General features: G+C 38.1%; 1 protein-coding gene across 6 annotated transcripts in view; it reads right to left on the reverse strand.

The window, feature by feature from the left end:
* Asator (tau-tubulin kinase asator) overlaps positions 1–26,189 on the reverse strand; it is a 160,431-nt gene that overhangs the window by 16,960 nt on the left and 117,282 nt on the right. For 5 of the 6 annotated variants that reach the window (XM_070282322.1, XM_043213623.2, XM_070282317.1 and 2 more), the window contains one exon: positions 9,360–9,941. In XM_070282322.1, the coding sequence (XP_070138423.1) occupies positions 9,360–9,941 (582 nt within the window). Of the gene's footprint in view, positions 1–9,359; positions 9,942–26,189 lie in introns of those variants that run through there. The other variant, XM_070282318.1, reaches the window with a different exon arrangement.

The following is a 26,189-nucleotide window of genomic DNA, read 5'->3' on the forward strand; positions in this document are numbered from 1 at the left end:
AAATTTTGTATTATTAAAGTATTATTTCCCGTTCGTGAACGATTATTTTCAAGAATATTTGGTTTTTTCTGCATACAGTAAACATTTTTCCAAAAAATTGATGTTTTCAGTTCTAAAAATTTTATTAAAAAATTTGTATCTGCGAAATAAAAATGGACGCAAAAAAACTGAATCGTTCACGAACTCGGCACAATCATTACGAATAATTTAAAAAAAAATTAAAGAAGATCGATCAAATAGTTCTTGTGTAATCGTGGTCACAGCGAAGGCACTTTTGGAAAAACACGACTTTGAGATATTCGCATTCAAAGTTGCTTGAGGCTATCCGCAGCCGTGACGAACCGCGCCTCAAAACGCTGTTTTCCTATCGAACTATTATTCGGATCTCCATGAAACTTTGGGAAAATATTCTCTAGGGGATAAACTTTAGGATTCAGCAAAAAAAAATTTTTCGTTTTTTTGAAGAAAAACAAGAAAGGAAAGCTAACTTCGGGCGGAGCCGAAGTTTATATACCCTTGCAGTTAAAACCGGATATATATCGCAAACATCGGATATAGTTGGCCGATCCTTATGAACACATCATAATAAAACCAATTAACTAAAATAAAAAATCTAAAACAAGTCCCAAGCTTCTATCTTCAAAAATAAGAAAGTTGATATTTCTACCAAATACCATTTCCGATCGTTCAGTTATATGGCAGCTATAGGATATAGTTGGCCGATCCTAATGAAATTTCCTAGGTCGGATTAACTGACCAAAAATATAATCTGTACCAAGTTCCAGCTTTCTATCTTCAAAAACACGAAAGTTGGGTCATTTCCGATCGTTCAGTTATATGGCAGCTATAGGATATAGTCGGCCGATCCTTATAAAATTTGGCATATCGTAATTTGTTGCCAAAAATAGCTCTCATGTCAAATTTGAAGTCTCTAAATCTAAAACCACCAAAGTTATACCATTTCCGATCAATCAGTTATATGGCAGCTATAGGATATAGTCGGCCGATCCCGGTCGTTCCGACTTATATACTGCGTGCAAAGGAAAGAAGGGTGTGTGCAAAGATTCAAGACGATAGCTTCAAAACTGAGAGACTAGTTCGCGTAGAAACGGACAGACAGACGGACAGACGGACATGCTCATATCAACTCAGGAGGTGATCCTGATCAAGAATATATATACTTTATAGGGTCGGAGATGTCTCCTTCACTGCGTTGCACACTTTTGGACAAAATTATAATACCCTCTGCAAGGGTATAAAAAGGTATATAACCCCTTAATATTTTTATGTACAAATAGATTAGTGTTTCGCAAGCCGTCTTTTTATCGGCCGCTTTATTTTAAAAGGTTTTTTCTTTAGAGAGTTTTAGCTTCGCAATGACTAGTCGAGCCGTTGTCTTTATATATGTATAACATGAAGTCGCTGCATACACCATAAGCTGGTCTATCTTGTTGATCATCCAGCTTCATTTGCATGCAGAACAAATATTTTATAACGTCCAAATTAAATACATTCGGACTTTTTCATTTACCGTCATCGAAAAATCTCAATGACCGAACAAGGTCTGCAATAAACTTCTTGGACTTCTTCTTCTTCTTGATACGAATATATACGTATATATTAAGATAAACATTACTTGATACGTCAAGTAACGAAGGCCTTTCGGAACGGAAGTAACGGAATTGCTGCACTTCTTGCTTCTTAATTCCCCGGGCAACTTTTAGAATTCTAAAATTCACTTAGGAATATTTTTATAGCCGCAGGAGACTACAATGCCAAACATACTTTATCTCGTCTAGTGATAACCCAAGGCAATTGTACAATGAAATTATAAATGTGAGAAATATACTGGACTATGTTTCCCATGGAAGTCCCGCATACTGGCCAACGGACCCACGTAAGCTTCCAGACTGTATTGGCGATAACAAAAAAACATACCTTGCAATCTAATAAGTGCCAAAGTAGTCTCGGGCTTAGCATCAGACCACTCGCCTGTTCTATTTACGCTTATTCAAATTCCACAAATATCTGAATACCCTTTCAACTTGACGTTGCCAAGAGCTAACTGGCTTCAATACAAAAAGTACGTAAGTGCACACATTGAACTCGCCCCGGAACTTAATATGCAGTTGGACATCGACTACACTTCGAGCGCCCTTGAAGGAGAATTCGTTACGCTAGCTGAAACCTCTACTCCTCAAGGGAAGGAAGTAGACCCAAACAAGTACTATAAATCCAATCAGCAAAATCAAAAAGCTGGTCAAAAAAAAAGGGCACGCGTCGTGATTGGGAAACCTGCAGATCAACACCTTGAAAGCAACGCCTTAAAGAAGCAATCCGATCACTTGACTTGGCTCTTCACCATCAAGAAGAAAATGCACAGCTGAGGTACAACCAGAATTTTTTGTCAAAAAGTACAAAGTATCCCTTGTGGAGGGCCCACCTAAATTGTAGTGCCCCAACCGAAATGACCACCCTGGTAAGAAACTCCTTAGGATGCTGGGCACGCAGCGACAAAGAGAAAATTAATATATTCGCCACCCATCTCCAAAGTGTCATCCAGCCAAATCCTGCCTTGAATTCATTTCTTCTACCACTAATTCAGCCAGAAGTAACCCCACTGCCAACTACACGTTCATTCCGGCCGAACGAAATCAAAAAAGTAATAAGAGGTCTAAAATCAAAAAAGGCTCCCGGTGGTGACGTACTGACCCCAAAGATGTTAGTCGAACCTCTGAAATTAGCTATTGAGGTCATCTGTCATATACAATGGGATCATTACTCTTGTCTGTTTCCAAAAGAAAGTTGGAGGAAATCCATTATCCTAATGATACCGAAGCCTGGAAAAGACCACACAATTCCGACTTCATACAGACCAATGAAAAATGCTTGTTAACTCGCATAATTCCATATCTGGAAGCTTGCCCGGCACACCAATTTGCCTTCCGAAGAAACCGTGGAACTATCGAGCATGTAAACATATTACCATCAGAAATACGCTCAGCCTTGGAACAGCGAGAATACTGTAGCGCTTTTTTTCTCGACGTATCTCATGCTTTCTACCGAGTTTGGCTTGATGGACTAATGCACACCCACAAACTACTGGAATTATACCTCTACAATAGGGTATGCAACGCAGCTTCATCGGGCGACTACATCATCGAAGCTGGAGTTGCACAAGGAAGCGCACTCGTGTCTTTGTATTTTGTATACTGCGGATATTCCTACGAAAGCACAACTAACAACGTCAACGTTCTCTGACGATACCACTATCCTTAGTCGGTACAGATGCTCAACGCACGCATCAAACCAACTGGCTAATCATCTAATAGTAGTGAAAAGGTGGCTGTCCGACTGGCGCATTAAAATAAATGAACAAAAGTGTAAAAATTTAACATTTAAATGTTATGCAGATACTTCAAGCTAACGAAATAACGTACCTTGGCACCCACCTTCTTAGGCGACTAACCTGGCGTGAGCATATCGAATGCAAGAAGATGCACTTAAAACTAAAAGCTAGCAGCCTTCACTGGATCATAAACTCACGATCGCCACTGTGTTTAGACTACAAGTTACTACTCTACAATTCAGTCCTAAATCCAATCTGGAAAAAGTCCTCCCTCTTAAAAAATACATATTCTCTTTTCTGCGAATCTGTAACCGCAGAGGTTGAAAGGTTCTGGAAAGTGTAAAAAGTAAAAGTATTTTCATGAAAGGTTTAGAATAAGTAAAATTGTATCGAAAGAACACTTACGAATAACCCAGAGTACCGAAACGAAATGTGGCTCACTTAAAATAAAAGAAATTAATAGAAAGAAACTGAAAAGGATCTATTTATTTGACGGCGACTTAAGAGGATCTAATTATTACAATGAGCGCCGTAGACAGAAAATAATTATTATAATTGACCTCTTGAGGTTTCTTAACCCTGTAGTAAAGCATTAAGAAGCAAGGCACCAGCATAGAATCTTCCACCCTGCATTGTTGGTATGTTTAACTATTTAATACCGTTTTAGTGGGAGAAGACCCACTTGTTGTATTTAATTGTTAAAAATAATTGTTGTAGCACAAATTCAATAGAGAAAAGGGGAAACCAAACACAAGAGCAGTATTTGTGGTATTACGTATTACGTAAAAAATTTGTATAAGGACCGTCAAACTCTTTTGACCATAGTTTTATAAATTTGAATATTCTTGTAGCTTTGTTCGCCATCACAGAGTTGTGGTCGTTAAATGACAACTTGTGATGAAATAATGTCCCAAAATCATTTGTCGAAGATACACGATTTAGGACGTTATATTTGATGGAGTACGATGAAAGCGATGATAAGTCCTAAGCCGGAACTTGGAGCAATTCAGGACGAGGAGATTGTTGGAACACCATGAGTAAAGTTAAACACCATGAGGAAAGTCGATTTGCAGGTGTCTTGACACAAAATGGTCAAAGGAGGAGATGAATAATTTTACATTTATACATGCGAAATGTGTAATACATATCGGATCTCATCTGCAATGGTATATAAAATTCAACCCCACCAAAAGTATGTTTTTCTCTCTTGTTTTAACTATTATATGCTTACGTTAAATAGCTTTCCAACCAATAAAACTATCGAAACATCCTTTACTTCTTTTAAAATAAGAGAAATTATTGTATTCGAAATTGGCTCTAACGATGATATTTGTATTAGTTTTGAAAGTGTATTAGTAGCCCTTGAAATGGAGAAACTTTTTAAATATCGCTTACATTTGGTAAGAGAAACGGAACTTTTGATATATCTCTTACAATGGATAAGTGAAACTGCAAAGGCCAGTGTTCATACATACCACTATAGGAAATATGACCACTTTTTCTGGCAAAAAATAATATCTCAAGAACGAAACAAGATATTTAAGTTGTGATTTTTGATTTGAGTTCACATGGTCAATAGATTTAAGATTTAAGATTGGGCGTGGCACCGCCCACTTATTAAGAAACACACTCTAACTCAAAAACCAAGCAAGATATTTAGATTGTGAATTTTGATTTGAGTTTATATGGCCAAAAGAACTCAGATTTGAAAAAATTGTGGGCGTGGCACCGCGTCCTATTTAAAAATAACATGCTTACTGTAGAACTAAGCAAGATATTTCAATTTGGTTCTTTTTTAGTGTTTTATAAAGCCAAAGTCTTCTTTTAGAAAAGTAGGTGTGGTTTTTTTTTATATCCTTGCAGAGGGTATTATAATTTTGGAGACATCTCCGACCCTATAAAGTATATATATTCTTGATCAGGATCACCTCCTGAGTTGATATGAGCATGTCCGTCTGTCCGTCTGTCTGTTTCTACGCAAACTAGTCTCTCAGTTTTAAAGCTATCGTCTTGAAAGTTTGCACACACCCTTCTTTCCTTTACACGCAGTATATAAGTTGGAACGACCGGGATCGGCTGACTATATTCTATAGCTGCCATATAACTGATTGATCGGAAACGGTATAACTTTGGTGTTTTTAGAGTTAGAGATTTCAAGTTTTAGGTGAGAGCTATTTTTGGCACAACATTACGACATGCACTGGTATATATAATCGTCCTCTCGACCCGGAATTTCACTGTAAGGCCTGAATCACAAGGAATTCAGCACTGATTACGAATACGAATGCAGGAGTGATTATTTTATTTTTTTTGTGGAAATTTTTTTTTTTTTTTTTTTTTTAGAAATGCACCCTGATTTAGACTGGCAAGAATTCAGAAGTGAATAAAACAGGCCACAAATAGAAAGCTTTATCTGAACTGAAAAAGATGTCTGAATGTGGCTCGAAAAAGATGGCTGAATCAGGAATGAAAAAGAATTCTAAGTCAGGTTTTATACATAGCCTAGAACCACAATTTTCCAAAAACTTTAAGCCGATATTTATTTATATTATTAAACAATATTTACCATTTGTTTTATATTTAACTCGTAGGATAAAATCACTATTAATATACTTAACCACATAAAATAGTAGTAACCTCTTCCAATTTAAAGACTTAAATTTTTTTTTGAATTCTTTCCTTTTTTTTTATTTTTTTTGCAACATTTGAAAGTTTTATTTACAATCTGTCCTCAGTTAAGGACAATAATTTAATTTTCTTAGTCAATTTTTTTAATTGTCAAGGTTCAATAGGAGTTTGATAAATACAAGCTATGAATCTAAAAAGTTAATTTAGTAAATCCAGTGTATGCTTTCTCTTGAGTCTTCTGATGATGGTGCTGCTGTCCAGCAAATTGGTGGCACAAGTGTTGGGATGTCGTCTTAGTCTGTCCTTGTATTTAGCGGCGAATCTTCTAACTTCAGCGCTGACTGTAGGGATGCCCACACAGTTGGATACCATGCGTCCAAACTGGCTTCACTATTGACTTATATATTAGTAGTTTTACCCGAAGCTTCAGGGTTGACTTAAGTTCAATCGACCAGTAAAGCCGCTGCAGCTTTTCTTGTACTTGCTTTCGTTTGCGCAGTAGATGGGTCCTCCATGTTAGACGCCTATCTAACGTCATTCCCAAATATTTAGGGGTTGAGTTAGGTGGTATGGCAGTGCCTCCAATGCTAATCTGTGGACAGTCGCCTCTCTTCAAGGTAAATGTAGTTTGGGCGGACTTATCATGATTAATCGTAATGTTCCATCTTTGAAGCCAAGGGTCAAGGGCATCGAGCTGACGCTATATACAGTCAGAGGCATCCTGTGACAAGCTTGCCGAAGCTAGAAAAGCTGTATCGTGTGCATATGTTACAGCTAGCAAACCTCCTTCATCTATAACAGGCATATCTGCTGTGTATAGTGTGTAGAGAATTGGACCAAGGGCACTACCCTGCGGGACACCTGCCTTAATAGGCCTATAATCTGACCTTGCGTCTCCACATCTGACCCCAAATGACCTGTCGTTCAGGTATGACTTGAGGAAGACGTAATGCTCATGGGGTACGCTCCTTTTTATTTTCATTAGTAGTCCTGGATGCCAGACCCTGTGAAATGCCTGCTTGATGTCAAGGAAAACTGCGCAACAATATTTACAACAAGGCTGTTTAGGATCTTTTGTATAATCCTGTGGCATCCTTTCCTTTTTTTTATTTTGTAAAATTATATTTTTTGAAAGCCCTGACTCCAAAATGGTATTCAGTTCTAGAATTAGATACCAAAATGGTGATATTCACATTTAAAAGTATAGAAACATTTTCTGTGAATGTCTCAGCACTCTTCAGCACTTTTGGCTCAGCACTCTTCACCAGTCCTCACTCCGCTCCCGATCCGTTAAACTAAATTGCAGACCACAACGGCGATCAACAAGCCGGCCGATTCTTCCTCCACAAACGCATTGGGTAAAAATCGATTCACGATTCTGGCTGCTGAAGCAGAACAAATGGAACAGGACCTGGAGGATGTTAACTCTATCAATGGGGATACAATTTCTCCTGGTGGTGACCAAAAATCCAAAAATCCAACAAGATACCTGTGAAAGCAATCCAGTCTTATTGCAAAAGTTTCTTGATCATACCATTGGCTCCTCAAACTACAACATTCGCACTTCCAAATTTGGTGTTTCCAGAATATATGCGTCCAACTCTGACGCTTTTAAGGTAGCTGTAAAAACACTGACATCGTTTAACTGCCAATTTTGGCACCATAAGCTAAAAGAAGACAAGGCTTTCAGAGTAGTTCGCAAAGGAATCCATTCAAAGGTACCGAAATCACAGATTGAACAGGGATTTACTGACGACGGCTTCGAGCATAACCTTCCTTAACTTATACTGCCCCAAAAAGACAGATTGGTAACGTTGATAAGCCACAATAAATTTTAAAAATAGGAAAAACTTGTTTTATGTTAACCTAAAGCAGGGAGAAAACGTAGCAGATTTCCTAAAAATAACAAATCCTGGGAGATACAGAGTCACTGCCGAGCCCTTAGAAAGGAATTGCTTTAATGTCAAAGATGTCAAATTTTTGGGCACTCGAAAAACTACTGTGTCCTGGACCCTGTTTGTTGTAACGGTATTGGGCCTCACGCTACTGGTTTCTTACTGTGTGAGCGACACATATTTGTGCATAAACTGTAGCGGTAACCACGCTACGACAGATATAAGCGGCTCAGTCAGAATAGAACAAAATAAAAAACACGAGCCGAGGCCTAGACTCCCGACAACCAATCATCCAGCACGCGCTTCGCGTGGATTCATACCAACGGAATCCTTAAGAAGGAATATATCGTATGCTGATATAGCTCGACCCAAAGAGAGTCCAGCAAGGACTGGCTCAACCCTGCAGACTGACGCAAGCTCTTTTTCCGACCCTACGCTCAGCCATAAGTTCACAGCGATAGATATTCATCCGCGACATAAATACCAAACTGGACACTCTGTTTTAGCTGATGCAGGAAAATACAGAGTTCAACAAAACCTTCAAAGAGCTGGTTCAGGTACTCGTTGCGCGATTGCCGAAATGATTCAACAATCACTAAATATCGGATTGTGGAACGCTCGTGGACTAGTCAGAGTATCTGAGGAGCTTCGACTATTCCCCAGCGCTCATAACATAGACATAATGCATGCCACAGAATCACACATGCGCGCTGGTCAGCACATCTACTTGCCAGGATATCTCATTTACCATGTTTAACACCCCAGTGGCAAAAGCAAAAGGGGGCTTTGTAGACATTATAAAAGGATTCCCTAAGTCACATAACTCTCCGCCTCGAGCAACGATAGGCAGATAGCGATCGTCCAATTACAGAAGTATACATATCCTTGATCAGGATTACCTTCTGATTTGATATGAGCATGTGCGTATGTCTATCTGTTATTACGCAAAATAGTGTCTCAGTTTTTAAGCTGTCGATGTGCGCACACACACCCTTTCCTTTGCCGGGGTCGGTCGTCTATATCCTATACTGTGTTTTGGAAAATAGAAGCTTGGCTTCTTTTTATTTTTTTTTAAATTTTTTATTCTAATAAATTAGTTTTATTCTGAAAATCTCGGCCATGATATATGTAGGATCGACCAACTATATCGGATTTTTTAGATACAAATCCGGCTTTAACTGCAAGGATATATCAACTTTGGCTCCGCCCAAATTTATCTTTCCTTTTTTGTTTTATTTAACACAGAAAATTTTAAATATGTCAATATTTTTTTATGATATCTTATATATTATCATTTTTTTTTATTAAAAAAAATATCATATATACGCAATTTCTTAAAATGTTCAAAAACCCTTACAAAATTTACTTTTTAATTGAAAAGTGAAAAACAATGTCTGAATTTGTATAGCTTTGTTTGTAATGCATTTTTGGTTTAAAACTTTTGCTTGTTCTTATTTTTTATTGTAGTAAGTCTTCTTATTAATTACCTGGTGTCAAATCCTTAATATTAGAAGTGTTTTCAAATCCAATAGAGTATTTATTATTTCGAGGAAATAATTCCGTTTCTGTACTTGTTGTTTCCATTGCATTATAGGAGTAAGGTGATTCAAATGTGGTTTGCTTAGGTGTTGTATCTGCACCTGCCCATGATGTGCACTTTGATTGGCGCACTGGAATTTTACTTGGTGTATGTGTAGGAACTTCAGATTCAACCTCAATTCCACCATAAACAACAGTGGAGTTAATAATTTTTAGTTCGTTTGTAAATTCCGATTCAATTAAATTTATCTCTTCTTTTTTTGTTTTTCGAAGTTTATTATTTCCATTTATTATAAGAAAATTACCATCATAACTATCCAGCTTTGTATTAGAACCTATTTTGTTTGCCTCTTGAGGGTCGAGTTTGTTAATTGGGCTAATTTTTGAAGTTAATCTTGATTCTAATAGTGATTCTATTTCATCATAATTTGTTACCATTTTGCCCCTTTTTTCGGCTTGGTTTTCTTCCGGAGTAGTTTTAACAGCATCTAAAGCTTCCTTGTACAAAGTATCCTCCATGTAGTTAGTTTCTGATGAATCAAAAAAAAAGTAAAATGAATTAAATAAAATGTTGAAGACATAGTTTAGACATAAGTTTAACACATATGTTTATTTAATGAAGCGTATGGAATGAAAAAAGGGATTATTTTGCGAATTTTACAAGTAAAATTTCTAGTTTATCAAATAAGTTTATTTGTTTATGACTTTATAATCTAGTTCATCTAGTTTATAATATTAAGCGTGCTAGTATATGCTGGAATCCAAGTATAGCTATCGAAATTGCCTTCAATGGTCAATATAACCATCAATATGGTTAATTTAGACAACGATACCAATGTGCTTAATGCTTGGCATTAACAAGGAAGGATTTTTAATGTACGTAAATTATTAAACAAAAGTATACTAAGATCAACAGAGAGACAAAGATCACCTTCCCTTCCCAGTTCAGATTTAGATTTACTAAGACCAACAGAGAGGCAAAGATCACCTTCCCTTCCCAGTTCAGATTTAGTATTGTACAGATTCAAGGACTTTCAATGCTCTCGTATCTGACAGACTTAACATTTGCATACATAACGAATATGTTAAGAAAGTCATTTATAATAACATAATAATACCCTAGCTTAAATAACTATGGTGAAAATCCGGAATAGGGAAAAACGGAATAGGGCCATGCCGATGTTTCATATGAGATATAAAATAGGAGCTTTAAGAAGGATCGCACAAAATGGACTCAGCCCATGTGGTTCACCGCCCATCTGCGGAGCTCCGCACAAAAACATTTTAAAAACAAGAAAGGAAAGCTAACTTCGGGCAGAGCCGAACTTTCCAGCTAAAACCGGATATCGCTAAAATCGGATATAGTTGACCGATCCTTATGAGAATATCATAATATAACCAATTTATTACAACACAAAATCTTAAAAAAAACTGTTCGAAGTTCCAACTTTCTATTCTCTATTCTCATTTCCGATCGTTCAGTTATATGGCAGCTATAGGATATAGTCGGCCGATCCTTATGAAATTCGGCATGTCGTATTATTTTGTCAAAAATAGCATTCGTACAAAATTCGAACTAACTCTAAAAACACCAGAGTTATACCATTTTGTATCAATCAGTTATATGGCAGCTATAGGATATAGTCAACCGATCCCGGCCGTTCCAACTTATATACTGCGTGCAAAAGAATGAAGGGTGTGTGCAAAGTTTTAAGTCGATATCTTTAAAACTGAGAGACTTGTTTGCGTAGAAACAGACAGACGGACAGTCGGACATTCTTATATCAACTCAGGAGGTGATCCTGATCAAGAATATATATACTTTATAGGTTCGAAGATGTCTCCTTCACTGCGTTGCACACTTTTGGACACCTTATGCAACGGTATAAAAATTGATTCATGAACAATATTTTTAGCAACGAAAATAACATTATTATTTTTTTTTTTAACCAAAGATTCTTTTGTGCGCATGTTTATAATTTTCCTGGTCAAGGAGAGGACAAAAACCAAAAGTATGCGAAAAGCTACTAGCGGCCAAATCCTTTGAATTGGAAAGCCAAGCAGGAAGCTGAAATAGACGCGTTAATAAGTTAAATTCATTCAGATTATACTATGAGATGGGAAGGCAAGAAACTATAAAATTCAAATGGACTTAATGGTACATTGCATAAAAAAGTTATTTTAAAACAAGAAAGGAAAGCTAACTTCGGGCGGAGCCGAAGTTGATATACCCTTGCAGCTAAAACCGGATATATATCGCAAACATCGGATATAGTTGGCCGATCCTTATGATTACATCATAATAAAACCAATTAACTAAAATAAAAAATCTAAAAAAAATGTCCCAAACTTCTATCTTCAAAAACACGAAAGTTGGGTCATTTCCGATCGTTCAGTTATATGGCAGCTATAGGATATAGTCGGCCGATCCTATTGAAATTCGGTAGGATGGATCAACTGGCCAAAAATATAATCTGTATTAAGTTTCAGCTTTCTATCTTCAAAAACACGAAAGTTGGGTCATTTTCGATCGTTCAGTTATATGGCAGCTATAAGATATAGTCGGCCGATCCTTATGAAATTTGGCATGTCGTAATGTTTTGCCAAAAATAGCTTTCCTGTAAAATTTGAACTCTCTAACTCTAAAAACACCAAAGTTATACCATTTCCGATCAATCCGTTATATGGCAGCTATAGGATATAGTCGGCCGATCCGGGCCGTTCCGACTTATATACTGCGTGCAAAGGAAAGAAGGGTGTGTGCAAAGTTTCAAGACGATAGCTTCAAAACTGAGAGACTAGTTCGCGTAGAAACAGACAGACAGACGGACAGACAGACGGACAGACAGACGGACAGACGGACAGACGGACAGACGGACATGCTCATATCAACTCAGGAGGTGATCCTGATCAAGAATATATATACTTTATAGGGTCGGAGATGTCTCCTTCACTGCGTTGCACACTTTTGGACAAAATTATAATACCCTCTGCAAGGGTATAAAAATATTATAATTAATAAATTCAAGTATATAACTATATATATAATATATATATAATATAGTAAAATTGTTTACTATTTAAATGAGTCGAACTAATGTCCCGTCAGTTGAATAAGAACAACGCTAAATAGAAATTGTGAACGAGGATTTAGTTTTAAGTCTTTATTCGATTGATATCAACTTAATACTAATTTCTTGTTGGAAAAATCTTACTTGTGCTGCCCTTTGTTTACAAAAATATGGAAGCGAAGTCGCCCGCTCTAGATGTCGATTATTTACATTGATTAAGTGTGGAATGCATACGTTGCATATTCTTAGTTCTTGGTACATAACTGAATATGTCACGTTCACATTGATTCAGCGTGGGATCGCATACGCTGCATATTTTTATTTCTTGATACATAACTAAATATGTAAATATATCTTTATATATATTTACTTGGAAGAGTTCCAGTCTAAAAGTATCATCTAAAAGTACAGTGTCAAGATTTTGCTGAGCATTGATAGATAGCATGCAGAGTGACTCCGGGTCCCGAGACCACACGGGAAAGCATGATGGATGCCAAATACGCTGTTAGAACGAATGTACAAGGCTATGATGAAGAACGGTCCATCGACGGCCCGGTCTGAAACGGCAAGTTGTTCCAGTAGACGGTCGGCCACCGGAAAGCGTAGTGATGTAGCCTGAAGAGACACAAGCTTAATAATAATCGCCCGAATGCAAAAAAAGGTAGGCGCAGACAGATTTTTCTTGTTAGATAGAAGCTTTTGACTCTCTTTTTAATATTTTTTTTTAAGAAATTCGTTTTTCAATGAATTCTTATACGGACCGGTCTACAAAGCAGATATTTCATCGGTATCAGTATCCTACTGCAAGGGTATATAATTTTCGTATCTGACCAATTTCGTATCTGTTGATTTCTTTTCGTTTTAAATAAAATAACTAATCAATCAAAAATAAACATATGAAAGCCTTGTACTATTGGTTTTCGTATCATTATCAAAAAAATTTAATTTAAATTTTTTTTACGCGATTAATTGATTAACTATCGAACTAAGAAGACGTGCTTTGCGCGAGCTTCGGGAAAACTGCAAAAAAATCGCAGTTAACCAAATCAAAAAACACAAACTACAAAAAAAAAGTGCCACGCAAATGAGCTCAATGAGCAACGATCAAAAGACCGAACCCAATTTCTTTGTTTTTCTGAGCTTCTTCTTACTTTTCAACCCGCGATACCGAAATGGAAAAATCGGCGATTAAGACCAACTCCGCCCTACCGACCGGTGAAAGCAAAAGGGCACGGTCTTGATAACCCGCTCTGCTCACTCCAACTTCTGCATCATGGAGTTACCAATGTAAAACCCCTGCGGAATGGCGGATACAAATATGGCACCGACATAAAGCAGTGCACAATTTCTGCAACCGCAGCGACATCCACTGCAATTCAAAATACCGCGATGTCAACTACTGCAGCGAGTACCAAAATAGCATCTTCGGAAAGTGCCAAAGTGGTCCCGGCCACATATACTGGAATGAATCGCTACATTCAATTTTTGTTGTTCAAAATAAAAACTTGATTGCCTGCAGGTAATAAACAGCGGATAATAAAAAGAAGATAGACGAAGAACCAGGCAGATACAATAGCATAAAATTTGTCATACTGGCGGAGGTTGAGGAAAACCAATCTGCGAAAGACACCGCAAAAAAGAAAAGCTCCATCCAATCTACCATATACCGGGGAGAAAAGCTCGAACGCCCTGGACAACCAAATTGTAGCATTGATCGGTAACGGTAACAACTTTCATGTTGTCCTGATCGTCAAAAGGAACATCCAAGAATCAAAGGCGCAAACAAAGACACGACAGCTGAAAAGCAGCAAGGGATCACAATTGGTAGTAAAGGGAATCAAACCGCCGCGGAAACCAAAACCGTCCTTAAAGGAAAGGCCTTCGCCGCCAATAATGTTACTAACATTCTAATCAAAGGCAAAAGCAACAATATCTTTAGCATCGGAGAATCACTGTAGAAGAGCCACATAAACGCAACGGTCTAGTGCAATGCACTAATTGCGAATAGTATGGACACACAAGGTCATACATCACACTTCGGGCTGTCTGTGTAGTTTGCGGGGACGCTCAACACTCCGCTCACAACTCCGCTCACTGCTCTTCAAACAAAGATAGCACCGTAAAGAAATGTGGAAACTGCGGAAGCAACCATATGGCAAAACAAAGAGGATGTTTGGTGTTCAAGGAGTTGACGAGTGGCATGCGACAAGCGACCCCAAAGCGCAATCCAAATCTACAGAATGTGTACATTGGATCAAAAACTACGCCAGACGTCTTATTTGTTAAAGGTCCTCATTCGGTCCTCTAAACACCACCAACGGCTTCACCTATGCGGATGCTTTAGGATCTGGAGCGGAAAATCCAATTCAACCTAATTCACAAAGCGCTCAACAGACCTCAGAACACATATTAAAACGGAAACTATGGTGTTTAACAAAGTTTCTTTCATAAACTATGAAATAGCTAATGTCATTCATAAAAACGACCATGCAAAAACTTGTTAAAAACCAGAGAATGATAATACAGTTGCTCGTGGCACAACCGTCTAAATCAGTGTTGTTCATCCCATTGCTCTTTGTTTAACAAGATTGTTTTATCTCACACTTGCAAAATAACAAAAAAATGGTGGCTGCTAAATATTTAAAAATATGCGAAAAACGAAAACGAAAGAAATGGTCGTGCCTCATCAACGTTATAAATTCGAATGTATTTCACTCTAATCGTAAGCCTAACTTATTTATTGCGGCGAAGCGGGGCGAATTCACACCAGAGCGAATATGAGCTTTCGCTCCCGCTCCGCCCTAAGCTATCTTAGAGTAAATTTAGAAACTAACAACTACAAAATACTATTCAACTATAAACTATAATTCAAATTTTCGACAACTTCAATATGATAGCAAAGCAATTAACACCGGCCCCGTTAAAGGCCTCCATCAGGCTTTAACCAACTGGCAGCCGCGCCAGCTTGTGGACCGCTCTCCTGTATTCCGCTCCAGAGCTATTTCGGACGACGGCGACCCTGACCCTTCCGTCCGCGCCGGCGTGTGTTGCTCCTACTCGTCCCGTGAGCCTGTGTTGTGGCGGCTGGTGATCCTCTGCGATCAGGACCAGCTCGCCCGTCCGGATGTCGTCCTCCTTGTTCTGCCACTTCGACCGCGCCTGTACCCCCAAGACGTGTTCCAGGGACCATCGCTGCCAAAACATTTGCTTGATTGACAAGACAAGCCGTCATCGTTGCAAGCACGTTAGACCCTGCTGGTCCGGAGTCCGCGGTGCTGGTAGGGCGATGAGCCTGTCAACAGGTGCCCGGGAGTAAGCGCCTCGCCGTCGCTTGGGTCCTGACTCAGAGCCCCCAGGGGACGTGAGTTCAGGACGGCCTCGACTCCAACGAGGACGGTCTGCAGCGAGATCTAACAGAGATCTGCGAGAAGGTGAGCGGCACATAACTCAAGACGGGGGAGCGTCTTTGTCATTAGCGGCGCTACTTTGGACTTTGCCGTCAACAATGAAACTTTAATACCTTCTGCAGATTCGCAACGAATATAGACGCAGGCTCCGTAGGCTCTCATCGATGCGTCAGAAAAGGCATGAATTTGAATCGGTGACATCGGCTCGGTAAACACGAATCTCGATATTGAGATGTCCTCTAATTGCGACAAGGCAATTTGTATTTTGTTCCACGCTGTTTCTAAGTGCAGTGGAATTGACTCATCCCAATTTAGCTTATTTAGCCAAAGTTCCTGCAATAGGATCTTTCCTTTTATAAGTATCGGGCTTAATAGGCCAAGGGGGTCAAACAACTTCGATGTACCCGAAAGGATGTTCCGCTTGGTCGCACTTTGACTCATGACTGAAGCATCGATTTCAAATTTAAATAAATCTTCTTTAGGAACCCAAGCCATTCCTAATGCTTTAGTCAGTTCTGAGTCCGAAAGTGTTATTGGCTTAACCGTGCTCTCGGATGCAGTAACTTCAGGCGAGTTTAAAAACCACTTGCTCAATTCAAACCCAGCGTTTTGCAGAACCTGAGTTACTTCAGACTTAATTGTCTTTAGCTCCTCAATGCAACCAGCACCCGTTAACATGTCGTCGACGTAAAAGTCGGACCCAATAACTCGAGCTGGAGGGAATGTATTTTTCACAGATTCACTTAACCTCTTCAAACACCTTATGGCTAGGAATGGGGCTGGTGCAGTGCCATATTTAACGGTGTTGAGCTTGCACAGTTTTAAGGACTCTGATGGGTCTTTCCTCCACACTATAAACTGGTATCGCCTATCGGCTTCATTTACCATTATTTGGCGATACATCTTTTTTATGTCGGCTATCAGAGCGAATCTGTTCAGCCGGAACCTAAGAAGAATTGAATACAACTCTTCCTAGATGGTAGGACCATTCATCAACAAATCGTTAAGACACTTATGTGTTGATGTCTTACAAGACGCATCAAACACGAATCGTAATTTGTTCGATGTGCTTTGAGGCCGTAAGAAACACTGATGGGGTATGACGTAGTGTGGAGTAGCAAGAACATCGTTGCTTGTAGGGGACATATGACCTAAGGATTCGTATTCCTCCATAAATTCCACATAAATTTTATTTAATTTCGGATCTTGAGATAATCTTCTCTTGAGCGACAAAAAACGGCGTTTGGCTACCTCGAACGAGTTTCCCAAAACGCTTGGATCCGATTTAAATGGAAGCTGACTTCAAATCGACCTGAAGGCAGTACAACTGTATTTTTCTGATAATGTTCCTCAAATAACTCTTGTTCAGGTGACAAAAGCTTTTTGGAAGTTGGTACTTCTTCCAACGACCAGAATTTTTTCAAATTGCCATCTATCGACTCGAGTAATTCTTCTTGGCAATTCTGGCTAGAGACAGGCTGTTGAGGAGTTGAGGTATTAGCTTTTTATTTTCCCGATACTATCCATCCAAGGAGAGTTTTTGGAGGATGGGATGGTTTGGCCCTTGTTTTATTTGGCCAACAGACAACAATTCGAAAAATGACTCAGCTCCAATTAACATGTCTATCCGCTGAGGTTTGTAGAAATATGGGTCTCCTAGCGGCAAGTTCTTTGGTAGGTCCCAATCTTTTTCGTTCACTGACTGGTCAGGGTGATAACCCGAGATAGTTCTCAAAATCCAAAAGTCGAACGGAAACTCACTACCATTAATTGTTGACTTCACCACAGTGTGTATCTTTTTCTTAACCTGGGAATTAGATTGACCAATTCCAAGCAAGTTGATACACGATTCCTCCCAACGGTTCTGTAAGCGTTGAGCAAGTTCTTCAGTAATGAAGTTAATTTGTGACCCCGAGTCAAGTAATGCTCGGGCCAATGATGCTCGCCATTTTTAGTTCTAACGCTTACGATCGACGTTTCTAACAAAACCCTTTCTAGAGATGACGCAGGAAAAGCATGTGACGTAGAAGGGTCATCAAGATGTAGTGCTGGAGGAGGATGTACATTTGGTGGTGGTAACGTCAAGTTATTTTCGGTCACAGTAAATCGGTGCAGAAGTTTGTGGTGCGATCTTGCACAAATTTGACACCAAGTCGATTTACACTTCGCAACCGTGTGACCTTTTCGCAGACAACTTAAACATAATGAGGCTGACTTGACAAACTCAAACCCTTTGAATTACAGCAAGGCGAGCGAACGGACTACACTGCGCAAGGCTATGGTCTTGTGCGTTGCAATAACTGCAAGCTTGTTTATTGGAAGCGGAGCAAGCCAACGAACTCATATTGTGCTGCTTCCCGAACCCAATTTACTCCGGTTTTGGCTTGCCAGTCTCTTCAGCGGACAGGTGCTGGTACCTACGATTTAATATTTTTTCGAAATCGGACCACAGCGGCAATTCCTCATAATCCAGTGACTCTTCCCATTTTTCTCTGGTCACTGGATCTACTCTACTCAAAACTAAGTGAATGATCATTGAGTTTGCAATTTTAGTGTCATCTCCTATGGATAATAGTGACCCATAGATCGATGACACTGTGGCGATGAGACCTCTCAACGACGACGCAGACGGCTGGGAAACTTTCGGAAGGCTGAATAATTTGCTTATTTGGTTCGCAAAGATGAAACATTCGTTATCGTAAACTCTTTTCAGACTAGCAATAGCTTTGTCATAATTACTCTCGGTGACTTGAAATGCCTTGATAGTTCCTAAGGCTTCACCAGAGAGGCAAGAAATTAAATGGTTACATTTCTCGATAACTGGAATGTTCACATCCTTGTCTACTAATGTCTCAAAGAGACTCATGATATTTTTAAACTCCGAATAGTTTCCACTAAATTTTGGCAATGCCAAACTGGGAAGTCGAGCTTGAGTTGGGGCTGCAGAAATTGCAGTAGCTAGTTGGGACTCTTCAGCTAACGTGAAGGCATTTAATAATGACATCACCCTTGCCTTAGTTGTTATATCTAATTCTTCCAACTCGGCTCCAAATTCATCTTCCTCATCTAATTACTTGATCTGGTCTTGCAACTCATTTGCCTTAAATATTGTCTCATTTAAAACCTGAAGCCTGCACTCTAGCTCGGTCTTCACTAAAGGAACTGACCCAGCTTCCAAACGTTCCTCTAACCGGCGAATGCTTTTTACCCTGACATTTAATCTTCTTCTTAATTCATCAAGAGTCGTGGATTTTAGTTTCTGTTTATTACTTTCCATTTGAAAATTTATTTATTTTTTAATAAACAGACGACGATAAAGAATTTAAAATTTATTTTTTTTTTTTTAAATAAAATTTTTTAATTTATTTGTTAATTAATAAAAATAAAAATTTTTGACTGATATAAAAATTATTTATTTTAATTATTTAATTAATAAATTAAATTCAAAAACGAAAACGAACGAAAAAAGATATTTAATTTAATATCTAGCGAAAACGAAAAATAATTAATTAATATGGCGAAAAAGATGAAATAATTAATTAATTAATTGATAGTCGAATAATGTTGATAGTCGAGGCACTGAGTATCCAAAAAAATAGTTGGTTGCTAATGACACCGAAAAAGGTGTATACCCACAATTATAGGGTAGCGCGACACTTGGCGTTCCGGTAAAATAAAATGCGCCAACCTAATGCATATACATACATACATATATAGCAGCAGACAACGGTTGGAGCGAAAACGAAAATTGTACGCCAAATTATTTGTGCACGTAAATATGTATTATATTTGTACATATATTTTTATATAAATAAATGTTTGGCTGCACTAAATTAAACTATTTTGTTTGGCGAAAAACGAACGAGGGGTAAAGGGGGTGGGGGCGACAGTGATGTGGATATGTATTAATGTTTATTGTCAATTTAACCACAGGCAGTTTGTTAATTATTTTAACTAAACTACTCAAATTTTTAGCTCTACTAATTTCAAGTACGTATGCGCCAAGAATTAAAAGGAATTTGTCTTTTCTCAACTTTCAATTTTTTTGCACAAATACCTGCGGTTCTGCCTTGGGATCCTTTAATCCCGCTGCCACTTTCCTTTTGCAGTCGATGCAGGTGCACGGCATGGAAGTAGATGGTTTTCCTAGTGGCGATGATCCTGCGGTGATGATCCTGGAGGCTTGAGGCGGTTTCACGACGCGGTGAATTTTGTTTTTTATTTTGCACTTCAAGGACGCGTCGCGAGCAGTTCTTTAAATTGTAAGTCTTTTTTGTGTGTAATAACACAGTGTCACTGTCACTTTGTTTATTTTTAAATATTTTTCACTATTGTCCACCCAGGGCGCCAAAATGTTTAACGAGATTGTTTTATCTCACACTTGCAAAATAACAAAAATAGGGTGGCTGCTAAATATTTAAAAATATGCGAAAAACGAAAACGAAAGAAATGGTCGTGCCTCATCAACGTTATAGATTCGAATGTATTTCTCTCTAATCTTAAGCCTAACTTATCTATTGCGGCGAAGCGGGGCGAATTCACACCAGAGCGAATATGAGCTTTCGCTCCCGCTCCGCCCTAAGCTATCTTAGAGTAAATTTAGAAACTAACAACTACAAAATACAATTCAACTATAAACTATAATTCAAATTTTCGACAACTTCAATATAATAGCAAAGCAATTAGCAATTGCTCTTGCTGCTCATTTGTTTTTGAAAATGCTCATGCATACGGAGTTGTGGTTCGTTGCTCACGCCATAAGCTTCGTTTCTCTTATCACAGGCAAGGGCACTAACCATACAGCATATAGACAACCCTTTTCATACAACGAAAATGAACGGAACAATTTCTGGCGACAGGCCCCAGCAGGCGCCAGAGCTAGTTCTTACTCTCTTTCTTACGCTCATTGCTCTTTCATCTTACGCTAATATTCTCATCGAGTGCTTCCGTTTTTCTGTCTCCGAAAGGAGCGCAATGAAGAAGGTTGGTCTGCGCTTGGATCTTTGTATGTATGCGTGTCACACATAATTTTTGTCCCAAAGCGGACAAAAATTTTGATTTTGACCCTAACAAAATTGGGGTATTCGTTATTTGGTGGTGGTGACGAAAGAAATTATATTATTGGTTATATTAATTAATTTAACTATCAATTAATGTAACTAAGATAAAAATGGTAAAAAATAATGTTTTAAAACTAATTTAAAAAAAACCTTACCACACTTTACTTTACTATAATAACTGTAGTTATTATTCTTATTATTTTTCTTGTTCTATCCAAAAATTTTTACGATCACTTACCCTTTTATATACAAACTTTAGATAACAAGAAAAAACAAGAAAGGAAAGCTAACTTCGGGCGGAGCCGAAGTTTATATACCCTTGCAGCTAAAACCGGATATATATCGCAAACATCGGATATAGTTGGCCGATCCTTATGAAATTTGGTAGGATGGATCAAAATATAATCTGTACCAAGTTCCAGCTTTCTATCTTCAAAAACACGAAAGTTGGGTCATTTCCGATCGTTGAGTTATATGGCAGCTATAGGATATAGTCGGCCGATCCTTATGAAATTTGGCATGTCGTATTATTTTGCCAAAAATAGCTCTCATGTCAAATTTGAACTAACTCTAACTCTAAAAACACCAAAGTTATACCATTTCCGATCAATCAGTTATATGGCAGCTATAGGATATAGTCGGCCGATCCCGGCCGTTCCGACTTATATACTGCGTGCAAAGGAAAGAAGGGTGTGTGCAAAGTTTCAAGACGATAGCTTTAAAACTGAGAGACTAGTTTGCGTAGAAACAGACAGACGGACAGACGGACAGACGGACATGCTCATATCAACTCAGGAGGTGATCCTGATCAAGAATATATATACTTTATAGGGTCGGAGATGTCTCCTTCACTGCGTTGCACACTTTTGGACAAAATTATAATACCCTCTGCAAGGGTATAACAAAAAGGAAAGCTAACTTCGGGCGGAGCCAAAGTTGATATACCCTTGCAGATGAAGCCGCATATATATCGCAAAAATCGGATATATTCGTCCGATCCTTATGAACACATAATAATATAACCAATTTAATACAATAAAAAAAAAAAAAGTCCCAAGCTTTTATCTTCGAAAATACCTAAGTTGGTATTTCTACCAAATACCGATGGTTCAGATATAGTCGGCCGATCGTTATTAAATTTGGTTGATCGGAGTAACTGATTAAAAAAAGAATTTGTACGGAGCTTCAACTTTTCTAAAAATAAAATAAAAATCGTCAAAAACACGAAAGTTGGGTTGTTCCCGATCGTTTATTTATATGGCAGATGTTGGATATAGTCGGATGATCCTTATGAAATTTTTCATTAATAAAAAATCGAACTCTCTAACTCGAAAAACACCAAAGTTATAGCATTTCCGATCAATCAGTTATATGGCAGCCTACTATATGTAGGATATAGTCAGTCGGCCGATCGCGGCCGTTCCGACTTCCGAAGGCTTGTGCAAAGTTTCAAGTCAATAGCTTTAAAACTGAGAGACTTGTTCGCGAAGAAACACACAGGTAGACCGACAGACGGCCATGCTCATATCAACTCAGGAGGTGTACCTGATCAAGAAAATATATACTTTATAAGGTGGCAATGAGGGAAACCTTTAGAAGGGACCCCGAATTTTCTTGGCGAGTGTAAGCTACCCTTCAGTTACACAACGCCCCAATGTCATTTAATGAAATCGTAAACGAATACATTGCAAAATATTACTTAGAATTTTCTTCATTGATCTGTTGCACTGAAACACAAAAAAAAATTTTTGTGTCTACAGTACCAAAGTGTAACATTTATTTTAGAATAGTGATAAAAACAGCATGGAACAGAAAGAAATAAAGGATAAACTTACAGAAACTTACTTAAACTTACGTTTGAAAAATCCTGTAAATGCGTAAATCAAAATATAAGTATACAAGGAGGTACAATAAACATGCTAAAATACTAGTGGAATGTTGTAATGAAGCACAAACACTAGTATACAATAACAATGAGAAACTAAACCACTTGCACTGGTCATATGCCTCAAAGTTATTCCTATGGATTAGTCTATGTGAAAAAGACATTTCCAATGCCATACCAGAATTAAACGGGCAGAGGATAAAGCTTAAAAAATTTAAAACAGCTCTGAATCTTGTAAACTTGACAAAAGGCACATTCGAAGCGAGCAGTCGAGGTTATAAAATCAAAAATATTGGGATTAACTTTTTACAAAGTACAGAATGAAACAACAGTTACTGAAATTATAAAAGAATTGCAAGACACTATACAAGGGGAAACATATCATGTATTAAAGGCGAAATAGGCCAAAAACTACACAGAAAGGAAAAACGGCGGAAAAGTTCACAGCAGAAGTTGATCATTTACGTAAGCTTTTGGGAGCCAAGGAAGCCATAAGCAAAATGATCAAAAATTGTGAGCATGGCAAACTAAAAACAAGAAAGGAAAGCTAACTTCGGGCGGAGACGAAGGGTTGATATACCCTTGCAGTTAAAACCAGATACATATATATCGCAAACATCGGATGGCCGATCCTTATGATTACCAAAAATTGCCAAAAATAGCTCTCGTGTCAAATTGAACACTCTCATTCTAAAAACACCAAAGTTATACCATTTCCGATCAATCAGTTATATGGCAGCTACAGGATATAGTCGGCCGATCCGGGCCGTTCCGACTTATTTACTGCGTGCAATAGAAAATAGGGTGTGTGCAAAGTTTCAAGACGATAGTTTTAAAACTAGAGAGAGACTAGTTCGCGGAGAAACGGACAGACAGACAGACGGACTGTGCTCATATCAACTCAGGAGGTGATCCTGATCAAGAATATATATACTTTATAGGGTCGGAGATGTCTCCTTCACTGCGTTGCACACTTTTGGACAAAATGATAATACCCTCTGCAAGGGTATAACAATCCCTGAGACAGGAAATTTCGTAACAATGAACGAAACTATTACTAAGTACTTACAATGTAGTACTGAAATTTCGTTGATAAAAGAAAATTCAGACATTTTCAATGTTAAAAACATTGACCATAAAATTTATATTCAAGGAATCAATCAAGGATTCATTCAATCCCAAGGACTAACATCTATAGAAATGCTATCTATTAAATATATAATTCCACTTTCTTCAAAAACACGAAAGTTGAATAATTTCCGATTGTTCACTTGAATAGCAGCTACAGGATATAGTCGGCCGATCCTAATGAAATTTGGTATGTCGTATTATTTCGCCTTCGTACAAGATAGGAACTCTCTAACTTAAAAAACGCCAAAGTTATAGGAAAGTAGGATATAGTCGGCCGATCCCTGCCGTTCCGACTTATATACTGCGTGTAAAGTAAAGAATCGGTTTAAATCAAGTTCAAGCAAATTTTCAGTCGATAGCTTTAAAACTGAGAGACTAGTTCGTGTAGAAACAGACAGACGGACATGATTTTATAAACTCAGGAGGTGATCCTGGTCAAGAATATATATACTTTATAGGGTCATGGATGTCTCCATATGCTTGCACACTTTTGACCAAAATTATAATATCCTCTGCAAGGGTATAACAAAATAGTAGAACCATCAGTGTCAAAGTACAATAGCCCATTATTGACAATAGTCAGGTTTTCATAAAATAGAACGAGACGTAAAATCAAGAGATATAACTTCTTTTTCAACGAACAATGGGTGTCGGGTCAAGCAGCAGCACGGCGTTTAATGTTTGTTTAAATAATGTTTATGTAATGTTTAGTGTAATGATTAGTGTAATGTTTATTTATTAGGCTTAAGTTTGTATAAAAGCTTTCTTGATCGCAAGCCGACTCTCTCTCGGCCGCTCGACTCAACATGCTTTCTATAGAGAGTTTTAGCTCGGCAATGTCTAGATCGGGCCGCCCTCTCCACTTTCGAGAGCTTTAGCTCGAGGTGACTTGTCGGGCCGCCCTCTCTCTGTATTTTCTTGAGTCCCTGCATGCACCATAAGCTGGTCTATCTGCGGATCATCCGGCTTCATCTGCATGCAGGAATAAACATTGTTTATAACGTTCAAAATTAACAAATTCGTCTTTTTATTTACGGCATTGAAAACGCTCAATGACCAAACAATGGGTCTTATCGCTAAAACCTGTTGGACTTAAAATCGCGCCAAAATTCATTCCAAAGAATGATGAATCTTGCATTCTCTGGACTTGAACCCTCGCAAGCATTCCTTATTATGGATGATTTAATAAAAACATTCAATGTTTTTGACATGTGTAGGAACTGCAAACAAAGATTACACAGCCACACAAAAAAAAAAATTTTTTCGGGTCTGGAGGTCAGACCATGTTTACTATATGTTTTCGGGGTCGCTGAATCCGAATCCGAGGTCCAAATAAACCCCAGCACGTCAGGGTTCTGACATAACCTCAAAAAACCTCATACAAAATTATATTCGAGTCCGTGGGTAAGACCATGTAAAAACATATGGTAAACATGATCTGAGCCCAGAACTCGGAAAATAAAAATTTTATCAAGTTAATTAATTAACTAATCAATTAATTAATTAATTATCAATTTTTTATTAATTTTTTTTTTTACTTTTAATTTTTACGTTATTATTATTATTATACCCTTGCAGAGGGTATTATAATTTTGTCCAAAAGTGTGCAACGCAGTGAAGGAGACATCTCCGACCCTATAAAGTATATATATTCTTGATCAGGATCACCTCCTGAGTTGATATGAGCATGTCCGTCTGTCCGTCTGTCTGTCCGTCTGTCTGTCCGTTTCTACGCGAACTAGTCTCTCAGTTTTAAAGCTATCGACTTGAAACTTTGCACACACCCTTCTTTTCTTTGCACGCAGTATATAAGTCGGAACGGCCGGGATCGGCCGTCTATATCCTATAGCTGCCATATAACTGAATGATCGGAAATGGTATAACTTTGGTGTTTTTAGAGTTAGAGACATCAAATTTGACATGAGAGCTGTTTTTGGCAACACATTACGACATGCCAAATTTCAAAAGGATCGGCCGACTATATCTTATAGCTGCTATATAACTGAACGATCGGAAATGACTTAACTTTCGTGTTTTTGAAGATAGAAAGGTGGAATTTAGTACAGATTCTATTTTGGTCAGTTGATCCAACCTACTAAATTTCATTAGGATCGGCCGACTATATCCTATAGCTGCCATATACATAACTGAACGATCGGAAATGACCCAACTTTTGTGTTTTTGAAGATAGAAGTTTGGGACATTTTTAGGTTTGGTTTTTGTA

Source organism: Drosophila bipectinata, chromosome 4 (assembly GCF_030179905.1).
Source record: "Drosophila bipectinata strain 14024-0381.07 chromosome 4, DbipHiC1v2, whole genome shotgun sequence".
Taxonomy (NCBI): Eukaryota; Metazoa; Arthropoda; class Insecta; order Diptera; family Drosophilidae; genus Drosophila; species Drosophila bipectinata.